This window comes from Uloborus diversus, chromosome 2 (assembly GCF_026930045.1).
Source record: "Uloborus diversus isolate 005 chromosome 2, Udiv.v.3.1, whole genome shotgun sequence".
NCBI lineage: Eukaryota > Metazoa > Arthropoda > Arachnida > Araneae > Uloboridae > Uloborus > Uloborus diversus.
Genome location: NC_072732.1, coordinates 1784678 through 1798508, shown reverse-complemented (window position 1 = coordinate 1798508; position 13831 = coordinate 1784678). Strand labels below are relative to the sequence as shown.

At 33.3% G+C, this 13831-nt stretch overlaps 1 protein-coding gene across 2 annotated transcripts in view; it reads right to left on the bottom strand.

The window, feature by feature from the left end:
• LOC129216852 (complex I assembly factor ACAD9, mitochondrial-like) overlaps positions 1 to 13831 on the bottom strand; it is an 88907-nt gene that overhangs the window by 9580 nt on the left and 65496 nt on the right. The window contains exons 14-15 of one of the 2 annotated variants that reach the window (XM_054851065.1): positions 3285 to 3364; positions 1336 to 1462 (exon numbers count right to left, since the gene is read on the bottom strand). The exons of the other annotated variant lie outside the window; for it this stretch is intronic. Coding sequence (XP_054707040.1) covers positions 1336 to 1462; positions 3285 to 3364 — 207 coding nt within the window. The remainder of the gene's footprint in view (positions 1 to 1335; positions 1463 to 3284; positions 3365 to 13831) is intronic. 2 annotated transcript variants of the gene reach the window in all.

The window sequence follows — 13831 nt, the reverse complement described above, 5'->3', positions numbered from 1 at the left end:
TTTAAGGGAGACTGCAGTTGCCCCATGTACCAACTGCTTATGCTAAAATAATTCTGTTCATCCAAGTTATATAGGTTTGAGAAACATAAAGCGAATAACTAAAAGTACCTGACTACATGGGCGGCAAATAGGGGGGTCGAGAGGGGGCAGTCGCAAATTTTTCGAGAAGAATGATAAAAATAAGGCACATTCAATTAACGTAAATCACAAATCAATATTCAAGAAAAACAATCTTGCTGGTGCTCCGTAATGGTTGATGAAACTCGTCACATTTTCAGACATGAGCAAGTGTTTTCTGTTTTTTAATTGTTAGAAATTCGTCAAGCCTTTCCCGGCCTTTTCAGAACAGAAAAAAACTGAAGAATCATGGTTAGTTTTATCCAAAGACGTAATTTCCTCATATAGGCTAAATATCTCGTTCTTTTGTGCTCTGGTTAACGATGGGCTCGTGCAATGGTGTGGCTGCATGATTTTCATAAGAAAATGCCTTGGTATTTTAAATTGATTGTTACGCTCATATTTTAAGTGTGTCTATTTAATCAGTGTTTATCACTTTCTTCTGTTGGAAACACATTTTAGCTGCTCAATGCATAGTATAATTTCATAGATACTCTTTAAAAATACATACTGTTTCCAGGGGTGATTGTGTTCCGGTATTTTACCGAATTTCCGGTATTTTCAGATGTATTTCCGGTATTTTTATGTCTGAAAATACCCGAATTATGTTTTTTTTTCTGTGCTTTTAACTCCCTACCTCCGTAATTTTTTTAAATTATATAATACTCATCAAATATACCTGCAAGAGCCTTAAGATGGACAAATGTCAAGATAATTTGTATAACACCAGCTCAAAAGTAACTTTGTAACCCATTAAAAATTTAATCAAATGAACACACAATATTTTGACTCAGAACTATTTATTACTATGGCAAAGCTGCACTTAAGTAATAGGGACCAAAGATTACTCCCCCCCCCCCGTTCTCGCTTTGAGACTTTCAGGTATTTTTTGATGAACTCATAATCACCCCTGCTGTTTCTTTAAAAAATATCTCACATTAACAAATACCTTTTCTGGGAGCTCCTTAACTATGCAATATCTCCCCCCCCCCATATCACGATTACTTGCTGTTAGCAAATATGTGTTTTGTTCCATACTAAGGTAATTCATATATAGAAAACTCGACCCCCCGAATGAAATGCTGAAAGGCCGCCCCTGCCTGACTAGTATGAAAGTTTACTTGTAGCTTTTGAACACATGAAGTTTGATTATTGCAGTTCAGTTGCCGCTATGAAATTCCTCAACCTGAATTAGAAAAATTACTTGCTGTCACCTACCACCAGTGAAGGATGCACATGTCCAGCTATGTCGTGTTCGAAACGAGCCCGGTTCATCTTGATCCTCATTCTTCGAATAATGTCTTTGAAGTGATCCGTGGGGAAGAAGAAACGATTGCGGAATTTCCTTGAGAAAACAAGAAACAGAAAAATCAAGATTTCACGAAAAAAAAAATCAAAAAGCCATTCAATATTTTTTTTAAAAAATGGACAGCCAAGGGAATGGAACTTTTGAGCACTATTGTGAAACTTCCACAATTAGTTGAGAACTCATTTTTTTCTCCCTGTCAAATCAAATTAATGCATGAGCACATAGGGCATGGCCCAGGGCACCAAAACATGAAGGCACCAAATCTGTTTCTAAAGTTATAAAAAAAAATGGAATATTCCCATTGAAAAAATCCTCAAAATCTGTTTCACAAGTTTCAAAGCGTTTGCAGATTTAATACTATGTTACTGTTAAAGTATGAAATCTGTTATTTTATAGAATACCTAGTTATTTCATGAAATAACTGATCATGTCCGTTAAAGTGTAAAACTTTCTTGTTTTTCATGCTTTAACTAGTTATTTCATAGAATAACAATCTGCAGTCCGTTAAAGTGTAAAATAATCTGTATAATATATCTTACACGACAAATACATTTACCTTCCACCCCTACTGCATTTATGAACTCTTCCAGGCCATAGGGAGAGAACGTGTTGCCGCAATGTTTTTGTTTTAAAAATAATGTTCTTTGTAATTCCAAGTGTCATTTTGGTAATCCTTGTTGTAACAAATGATTTTATGGTACATTTCCATAAATATCATTTATACACTGCATAAATTAGATAAATTGCTTCTTTTTCATTTTAATTGTCTATCATTAGTTTGTTTATAGAATACCTCGTTATTTCATTATGGATAAATTGTTTATTTCACACTTTAACTGTCTCTCATTAGTTAATTTATAAAATACCTAGTTATTTCACAGAATAACTAGTTAAAGTGTCAAATTAATAACATATTACGCACTTTAACGCACACGATCAGTTATTTCATGGAATAACTAGGTATTCTATAAAATAACTGCATTATATACTTTAACGGTAACATATACACTATTTACATTTAAATTTATACCATAGTGTTAATAATTATCTTTAATTGCAGCACATGCAAAATTTGATGATATTTTACATAATTATGTATGGTATTGTATCTTGTCTTGTGCCAGCTAGATTGGTAATTTAGGGTGAGCTGCTTCACTTTTCCAACTGTACCATAATTTGGTCTGAAATTCGGCTTCCCACAGTACAAGTGCCATAGGGATATACCAAATAAAGAATCCCTCAAATTTATTATTTGAGCCAAAGCTTTGGCATTACAAAATGGAGAAACATCGGTAAATGATATTCAGCCGCGTTCTCATTCTTAATGTAATGTAAAATCAACTTCATTCAAATGAGATCAACTTCTCAATTCTTTCAGGACGTGTAAAGTTTCAGTTTTAGGGTTGCATCCTCTGATGCCAATCATATGCAAACGAAGCAAGTATAAATTGTGAACGATTCCAATCGTTCTCTCACCCTTTTGAGTTCGTCAGCCTCGTGTGTGTTAGGTCCGGTAGGTGTTGGGGAGTTGTGCTCTCCCCCTCCGCTTATGGCCAGGGTTTATTTTTATTAACTTATTTTGCGAGTTTATTTATTTCAGTTACAATGGACCAATAAATTTTTGGTCAGCTTTTAAACAAGTTTCCAATGTTCATTTCTTCACATTGACATTCATTCTGCATCTTCCACTGTGTGGTATTATCTGCATGTATAAGTAAGTAATATTGTTGACCGACTTACGAAACTTAGCCTTTCGGCTTTTTGTTTAAACATCGTAAGTTATCAAAAATAATGTGTATTGTTCTGCTGGGAAGTCACACTGGAAAGGGAAAGTAGTGAAAAGGAAAATAAAACTTACAGCACTTCTTGCGCTTTCTCGGAACCGACAAATTTGCAGCCGGACAGACCGATGTAGAGGCGAGCAATGTCGTTGGAGCCCTGAAACGAAAGGAAGCTATTGCACTCATGTTTATGCAGACTGAAACAATCTGACAGCATGCTATAAAAATACAACATCAGATTGAATTTGATGCAAAAAGATGCTCGCTCACTGAAGTTGAGAGTGCCAACAAACAGGTAGCTAAAATAAATTTATTAGACTAATGTTTCTTATTTTGTATAATAGTTTGGAACCCTTTTGAATTTCAGCTTTTTCATGGAAACCCCTGTTTTTTCCTCAATAGTATAGTTTGCATGCAACATTTTAAAGATGTTTTTTTTCTCCATTAATATCCATCCACTATAATATTAAAATCTGTTCGCGTCTGTCTGTCTGAAGATCTATCTTCTCGAGAACCGCTGCGAATCGAGAGTCAAACGAGATACCGATCAATTCGAAATGTTCCAAAGAAAACAATAGGAATAATCTCGTAATTGTGCGACTTTAATTAGCGGAGATATTAATTAAAACGTTCATTAACATAACGTTACTCAGGAATTTTTATTTCTTTCCTGTTGCCATTTCACATATGGGTGAGCAAGTAAAATTCTAATAATTCTTTTAAAAGAGATTTTTTGGCTGCTGTCCAAATCTTGAAACAACGTTTCCATCTAGAATTTGATTTTTAATTAGTTTAAAATTGGTTGCACTATTCGGACATAGCCTTTATTTTATCGTCTGCCTTTTTTTTAATTTTTACATTCAACGTTCTTAACTTTTTTCAGCATAGGAAAGTTGTTTCTTTAGCTATGTTTATTGATTGTAGTGTAAGTTTATCATTCACCGGCCTCATATTTTGGTACATTTAGGAGGTGTGACTAATTATGTTTATTTTGTTGGACCTTTTCCCGTCACATGGGTGAGCTTTCGAATTGTAATAACTCTCTTTTTCCTTCCTGTTTCTATTTTTGAAGTACCGTTTGTATCGTTAAAAGAACACATTAAATTAAGATTGCTTAGATTTCTTTAAGTGAAACAGAGTTGAACAAAAAGAACTTTTTAAGGATTTTAACTAAAGCTAATTTGGAATCTGATGACTTTAAATTAATGCTTATTGGTATTTATTTAGTCTTGATGCTTTAATTTCACGTAATCAACCAAAAAGTGTGTGTCATTTTATGTAAAAAGCTGATTGTAATTGTACATAAATAGTTCAGATATATTCTATCAGATGTAATTCATTTTAACGTGACCACAGACTATAGTTGATAACGCATATATTTTCATCTTTTGTGCTAATTGAAAATGCTCATAACTTGTATCATTGATAACTATGATTAACGTTAAAGAGATTTTTACCAAAAATAAGCTCTACTGGTGTTTTGCAAACCTTGCATTACGCGTATTTATTTACTCCTTAGCGCTTTAGAAACTAATGTCAGAGTAATACAAAAACATCAATTGGACATCTCTTTCATTTTTTAAGTAGCCCGTGCAACGCCGGGCACGCAGCTAGTATTTATAAAATATTTTTTGATTTAAAGAGAGTAATTTCAACATTTTCAAATTTCTCTAAACATCTACAACTTGTTTCAAAAGAAGATTTAGACTCCTAATTTTAATGATATGAGAGGTGCCAATTTTAACTATGACCGTTAAGTCCTTTATATCAGGCTTTATGGACGAGCGCGGGGTTGTTTGGTTTAAACCACATTGATTTAAACCGTGGTTTAAACTAAGTGTTTTTTTTTTTTTAAACCATGTGTTTTTTTTTTTTTTTTTGAAAAATTTCATAGTTTTCCCCCAAATGTTTTCAAAAAAAGTTTTCATATTATTGCAAAAAGTAAAATCTTATTAATGCAAAGTAACTTGCAAAACTTAATAGATAAACTACAGATTTAATAAACTTATATTTTTTAAGGTAATGCAAGCTTGCAAAATATTTTTTTTCTTTTTCTTTTTTTAAATCTATGCAGCGTTTCTATTAGGTACATAAATATGCAAGGCAGACCAACTAAGTTTTTCTGAAAATACATGGAAAAAAATCCAAGTAGTTCTTTTTTAATTTTTCAATCATCATTATTTTTCTTTCGTATTTCAAAATAGTCCAAAAAGCATATTTCAACCAAAACTTCATTTACCGACCTAATTTGCTTGATTACTTAAGATTTATTGAGATAGATTATGTACCATTGAAGCGACGCATAGTTGTATATATAACTTAACACTAGAATATTTAAATGACAAGAGAGAAAAAAAAAACTAAAGAAGCCCAAGAACACTTAGTGTTGGTATAAAGTTGTGCTTAATACCTGCACACTTTTTGCATCTCCAATAGACGATGCAGTCAGAGCAAGAAAATAAAATTATGAAAACAGATACTATCCATAAAACTCTGTGCTTTTATATATGTTACGGCCAAAGCCCGAAATTGGCCAGTTCGCGAATTGGCCAGCCAATTCGCGAACTGGCCAGCATTGCTGGAAACTTACCGGCCAAAGCCCGAAATTTTCTTGATTTCGGGCTTTGGCCGGCCAATTCGCGAAGTGGCTAGGGACGATCGGCCAAAGTAGGAAGAAAGAACTGAAGAGCAGATTGTTTTCATAAACTTTTAAAAATGAAGTATTTTTAAATGAGTACTTCGGTGCACAATTTTTTCTTAAGTACACTTGGTCCAGAAACAAGCTCAAATATAAGTGATACCTCCGTGTGAAAAATTAGCTTGTAATGCATAAAAATATGATCTCGTCTTATTCTATTCTCATATTTAAGCCATAATAGATATTATTCAGTGAACGTATGATATGTGATATACAACGTGATTATTATAATTATGTGATACACAACGTGATTATAATAAAGGGCGTTAATGTAATCTTCAGGCTATTATACCGTGAGGATTAGATTAACATTTCTATTATCAAAACATAAAGTACTCAAATATGAGTAGATTTTACTGATTTTTAAGTATTCTGCTTTAATAGCTCATTTTACTAATTTCAAATGAGGAAAACAATTACGTAGTGTAAAGCCCATCACTTATTACTACAAGTTGTGAACTTCCACATTATAAAAAACAATTGTGTAACCAACCTTACTCCTTAAATTTGGTGGAAGCATAGCTGCATCTACTGCTCTGGAGTAACTTAACTGATATAACTGGTGCAAAGTTCCACATCGCTTGTGGAAGGTTACACCATGGTAATATAACTATAGCGTAGCATCTCACTCATTTCTACGTAAGGTTAGACCATAATGTTCTATATGCTTATAGATAAATTATTTGAAAGGTTACACAATAGCAAAATTTAAGCTTTCATTTGACTTTCTTGAACTGGTTCTCATTTTCAATTGTAAGTGGACTTATACTTCAAGTTAACTATTTGATGGTTTAAATTAACCACGTAGGTACATTAAATGATCAATTAATATTTTTTTCTCAACGTTTTAAATTGAAAGTACAAAATAAATTAGTAGGCGAAAATACTTGAAATTTCGTTATAACAGTATTTTTAAAAAATCATGCTAGAAACCCCTTGTTTTTTGTCTTCTTTACAACTTTTGCTTTCAATCATTCGTTTATTCAATATTTATCAAGTTCATTTTTTTTTTCCACAATCAATATACACCAATTACAAACAAGACGTTTTTATTGCACTCTATTAAAGGAATACCCAGGACACCGGGTGGGGTCTGAACTCACAACGGGAGTCTTACAGACATGTCGCAAAGCAAGAGAACTGCTCGGCCACAAAGATCCGTTTTCATTTCGCTCATAAGGTTTTACCAGCTCTGTGCCGATATTGATCTTCACGCATACACTTTGAATTCTACTGACTGCAGGTGGGACTTACACGAAACATAGTGCAAGGTTCCTCAACAATTTGAGTTTTTGAAACAGAGATACTACACACTCCAGAATTCGTGAACGTTACACCCATTTATGATGGTAATCTTACACAATTTTTTTCCAGTGCATGACATTTCGAATTGCATAAACATTTATCCCTCCTCAAGGACGGATACAAGGGAGGGGTGATCGCCCCTTCTTTGAGCGAGATACAGGACCTTCTTCAGGTATATATTTTCAATATTTAAGTTCCAAAAACAGCAAAATTACATAATCTTCGTTGGTGTTGGGAGTTTTCAAGCTTTAAAATAAACGTTAGTCACTCCACATCTCCCACCTAAACCCAGAAGGTCTTGCAACCATTCGGGGGAGAAGTAGAGGAGTCTCTGTCTCTCTCACTTGCAGCGCTGTCATACCGGAAGTGACACATGTGCCGTCTACCAGTCAATCTACGATCTGCCATTATCATTTCGGGCTTTGGCCAAGGATTCCCGGCCAGTTCGCGAAATGGCCAGCCAAAGTAGAAAATACAATAGTAATTGCAAGTATTTCGGGCTTTGGCCAAACCTCTTGGCCAATGCGCGAAATGGCTGGCTAATTCGCGAACTGGCCGAACTTCGGGCTTTGGCCGTAACATATATAAAAACGGAATACCAAATTTTCATCTTTCACACAAACTTTTTGATCCCAATATAATAAAAGAAGTCTCATGTATGAATGGTGGAAGAATCAATAAAAATTTTTATGACACTCTACGTTATTAAAAAAATATGTTAAAAGAGTATTTTCATTAAAGTATAAACTGAGGCTTTTAATTAAAACGACTTTTTTTCTTTAATGAAAAAATTACATTCCTAAATGCATTAAACCGTCTACAACGGAAAACATAATGATTTTCTTGAAACATACTTGCCCTGTTTCTATAATTGCTGTCACTGATAGATTAGGTAATTACATGATTTGTAACTTTTTTTTAAATCTTTAAACAAAATATGCGTTGACCTTTTGATTTTTAAAGTTGCATAATGTAGCTACATCAGACTTCTGATTCATTTGTAGATACTGCAAAATACTTCCCATGTTTAAGAATGTGATTCTAATTTTACTTTTTTATTTATAGTAGATAGCTATGATTATGAGAAAATTAATTTGCAAGAATTTTTTATTGGTTATTTGTAATTAATAATTTTTGAACTATCACAGTAAATTACTTATTTCATTATTTATACCAAGACCCATTTATTTATTTTATTTTTTATAATATTTAAAGATTTTCAAACAATATTCTCCTATAGAAATCTTTAAGTATTAGGAAATGAAATAAGATTTTACTCTTAGTTATTTGATTAAGTATGAAGAAATTAGGTACAAATATGAATATTAAACATTCCTTAACAACTAATTCATAAAATGCTCATGATTTTCCTAAAATAAAATTTTTTCTTACAAATAGTATTTAAACTAAATAAACCTGGTTTAAACAAAAAAAAAAGTTTTTTTATTCGGGGGGGGGGGTTCCAACCCTGGTTTAGCGTAAGTCTGAGGTGACATTAAGTTTTTGTCAACAGATAAGTTGAGAGCCTAAATTTAGTTTCAAATAATATAAGTGCCTACAAGGAATTTTATGCAGAGCCTGATTACCGCAGGGGCATGGGGGGCACAGGCCCCTGCTCTTGGATTTCAGGGGGGTCCAAACTCTCCTTAATTTATCATGCTAATTAAAAATAAATAATGACTTCACTCAGAATCTAGAGTACAATGATGTCATTGATATTTTTGCAAAAGCAAAGACAAGGAAAAAAATCTCTTTATATGTTGATAAAAATTCCCCTTAAAAAATTGATCACTTTGCAAATCTGAAAACCACTCCATGGTTTAGTCTGTATTTACTATTAAAAGTTATATCATAAATATCTTTGATATTTACGTAAAATTGAAAGTTTAACCCCATCTTATATAATTATCATATACCATATCTTTTCTACTTTTTAAACGTTGTAATATGAGGTTACCTCCAAATTTAGCATGGTTACGTTAATATGCAAGTATCGAAATAATTTTATAGCTTCAGAATAAGAGGAAATATAGTGAGGGGAGGGGGGGGGGGGGGGTTGCGCAAAATGAAGTTCATGCCCAGTGTCTTCAAAAATCTTAGTCGGGCCCTAGGGGGGCCCTAAAATACAAATGAGCCCCATGTCCAATATCAGAATGATCAGGCTCTGATTTTGTGAGAATTGAGAGCATTTATCTTTTAAATTGCTAGAGTGCAAGTAAGGATCGGGCGCACATTCAATAAAAGAGCTGTATTCTAGAGCTAACATACTTAATAGTGATGTTCCGGATATCCGTATCCGTATCCGCGGATATCCGAGGGAAAATAAAGATCTGTATCCGTTACTTTTTTGACGGATCTTAAACGGATCATTTCGATTCTAAAACTTTTTAAACATTTGAATAAAAGACTCTTAAATTCCGTTTTAAATTAGGTTTCATTCCCTATTTAAATTATAAGGTATCATTTCAGATGCCAATTTTACCCCCCCCCCCCCCCCCCCCCCCGTCGCAAAAAGGAAGTGGAAATAGGTTTTAAAAGTTTGTATCAGTGTGTCTTTTTGTGGCATTGTAGCTCCTAAACAGATTAAACGATTTTGATAGTTCATTTTTCGTTCAAAAGGTGACTTGATCGAAAGTGTTCTTAGCTTGGCCTCGTTTTTGCAGAACTTTAATTACCGGAGATATTAATTAAAAACCGATTTATCGTTTTTCACAATTGTGGTAGTAAAAATTTACCCGTACGTTAAACATGTTGGCCCTAATTGAAAGAACGAAGTTTTCTGCGTTTGATATTTATTTGAAACTTCCAACTTATATACAGTAGGAGCTATAATCTTGTTCAGTAAATTTTAAATGCAATTCTAAGCCTTTATACGCATGATTGTTAGCGATGTCATAGTCGGAAGATAAGGACAAAAAACTCAATGATTTAAAAAATTTACCTGCTGTCAGTTCATATTTGTTAAAAAATTTGTGTTCTGACCCGCGAAATTCATTTTAATATAAGGTTGGCTCTCTGGGACATGTTTTGTTTTTAAATTTAATATTAGTTTTTGTTATTGATTTGGGGTTTCTGTTATTCTTCATTTTTGTAGATTTCTTTAAAGAGTAAATCATAGTCTTGATTATATTTTTGTCGCAGCTGACATTTTTTGAAGAAACTGCCATTATTCTGACGGGAATACATTCCGTAAGAAATTTTACACTTGGATAGTTGAATTGGGTTTAAAAAAAAATTGAGATCCGTATCCGTATCCGTCTCCGCGGATCTTGACACTAATGATCCGTATCCGCGGATCTACTTTTTTAACGATCCGGCACATCACTAATACTTAAAGGCTATACATTCGCAATAAATGGCTTTTTAATCCACCATTCACATTTTCTCTTCATTCTTTAAAAGCTTTACTCAAACCTTATTTTTTAGCCTACTTTCCCAGTAAAAGTCAGAAAAGGAAGAAAAAAGCATGAAAGAAGGCTTAATGCATCTTAAAAATATCGCGAAAAACAAAAAAAAAAGTCAAAAATAAATAAAATAACTAAATAAATATCGAAAAATTAAAAATTGGAAAGTAGGGTATTGAGATGGGAAAATATGTCTGTCCATCTGTCCCCCCCCCCCCCCTAATAACTTTTGAATGAATAGTCCCATTTGAACAAACTTTTTTTTTGTTCGAAAGATCTCAGCGAGGACACCTTATTCCCATATTTCACTTTTTGATTTGAACTATTTTTTGCTCAATTTTGAACAGTTCAAAAAAACTTAACATTAGCGCCTACGGGGAAAATCAAGGTAATTCCGAACTGTGGGGTGAATTTACTTCAAACAAACTTTGTAAGAAAAAGCTTTTGATGAAAAGCTTATATATAAAATATCTTTTTGATTTGAACAATTTTCCGTTCAATTTTGAACAGTTCAAATCCCTTAACAATAGCGGCTACGGGGAAACTAAAAGTCAATGTAGATTCCGTACTTGAAGGCGGATTTACTTCAAACAAATTTTGTTTGAAACAGCTCTTGACGCCAAACTCCAGACTCCGACTCCAAGCATTTAGGGGCACCAGACTCCGAATCCGACTCCTGTGCCCGACAATTAATCGGACTCCGACTCCCCGGTTTCGACTCTGACTTCGTAGCTTTGGCAAAAATTTATACACGGAGACAAATGACTGACTCCGATTCTTGGATATTCGTCTCCGACTCCCTTATCCCAAAATGATATTGACTCTGACTCCAACTCCGCAGCTATGGTTTTAACTGTGAAATAATTATTGTTGATATGATTTGTTTTCATTTTCACACTACAGTTTTAATTTAGGTATTCAGTTTTCGGCGAATAAATCAAAGTCATTTATGTTTCTACATAAAGATATGTGCAGACGATTTTTTTTTTTTTTTTGACAATGAAAAGTATTTTTTTGTAGTTGACATTTTATTGTTTTTATTTATTTTGGTAAGTGCATTAATTCATTTAAAAAAATAGTTTTGGCAACAGGGGAAAAAGAAACGTTTTTTTTTTTTGATGTGATGCATTTATTTTAATGAGCTTAGTAATTTTAATTACTATTTTTTCGTTTTGAAAGCTGTTAAAGATTTTTTAATGGAAAAAACTGTATTAGCTGCTTTTAAAAAATGCTTTTTTTTACGCATTTAATTTTTTTAGATGAGTGAGGAATATTTTATTCCTAGAAATCAGCTTAAAGTATTTTAAAAATATGTTTGAAACAATTTGCGATTTTAGCTATTCTTGAGAATATTGATCAGGTACTAGAAAGTAGTATGGGTATATGGGAAAGTAGGCTCGTATAGTTCTAGACGGAACTTCTTGTCTACCATTTACCTTTCCTATTTTGACTAATTTGAACATTTTGAAAAAACCAAAAAATGCAAGTTTCATAGAACCCTTCAGAGTTTTCCATGGAATTTCGGGATTCTGTTGACCACAATTTAAGAAATGCTGCATCAAGCAACCAAGAGTTCAGAGCATTGGTGGGGTTTGGCTCATCAACTGAAGGCAAAGCTTGAATACTTTATTTGAAGGAACTTACTGCTTAGTGTCAATTTTTTGCTATCAATTCAGGAGTTGAACCGCACCTATGCTACAGACACTTGATTGGTCCACTAAAATCATTTTAGCTGACAATTTGTTGGTACTCTCAGCTTCAACGAGAGAGCATCTGCCTCCAGCTTGGTTATTGACTATTCCAGACTGATGATGTTGGGAATTCCAAATAATGTTATCAATTATTTACATTTATTTTGATGTATTTAGCTTTAACTAAATCCCTATTTTCTTTTATCTTGCAAAGTCACAAATGCTAATTTCAATGTTTGTAACGTATTTCCCGATCTCAGACACGTGCGTGCCTTACGTCAAGAAATGACGAAGTTCCTTTTCCATTTGATTGGCCGCCGTTCTAACATCGGGAAATGCGCATTTCAAATGCATGTCTTGAAATACATGCAAATGACTCTGGCTGACTATATATGTTACTTCAGTAGCTCAATCGCTCACTCTCTTTTAAGGCGCCTAATTTTAGTTTCATGGTCAGCCAAGTGGGCTGTTCGTCGCCATGCTCTCGATTAGGCATTTTATAACTGTAAACTTTATATGCAAACCTGAAGTTCAAATTACTGAAACCTCGATTGCATAAATGACTCTTCATTTGTCATATTGCAAATTTACAAATAATGGTTTTGCGTGTTTTACTAAACTATCTATGCTTCGAGAGAACTTATTTTGCAATTTCATAATTCATATGTAAATAGCTCACCAAGGATATCATTGTATTTATCACCATGGAGGAAATAGAAAGAAATAATTTCAACAACAGGTATTATTTTCTGCAAAAAACTCCAATGACACTCTGCAAATCAAAAGGCACTAATTAAATTAGTCATCGGTGCGATAACTTCATTGATAAAAACTCATCGCACAATAGACGAGTCCATAACAAGGACAAATCGCAGCCTCTGGATGGCATAACTGGGCTGGTGGTATGTTGCATTTATTCTATACTGTGTTCATTTATGACTTCGGTCAATAAATGTCAGTAAAATATTTATCTCAAGTAAATATCTTAAATTAATTCAACTTTTAATTAGGTCACCAAAGAAATTTTTTTATTTTAGTTATTTTTTATAAAGCTGTGCCTGATAAAAATCAGTCTTTTTTTTTTCACCATAGTATGGTGACCCACCTTGATTTTTACATTGCTTTAAAAATTTGAGATGCATTTTAATAAAAGCATTGTTGAACAAGGACGAAATCAAAAATGAGCATCAATGGAAGACTCATTTTAGCATAAAATTGGTTAAAAACAATTATAACTCACGTCGTGGAACATCGGAACAAATTTGATCTGATGCAGAAAAATCAGCAGTTTTTACAGATGCGTAATAATTCTAATTTCCGAGCATTTTTTTGCCCTCATATTAGAGAATTTACGCAAAAGGTTGATTAAAATTGAAACAAACTAAAAGGGGTTATTAATTAATTTGACTAAAGAATGCAATGTAATCGGGTGTGAGGACCCATACCGAATTTTGACATAAGCGGATCACAGAAAATGGGTGAAAATAGAGCTTTGAACAAGGTATATAAATGAAACAGTGAAAATT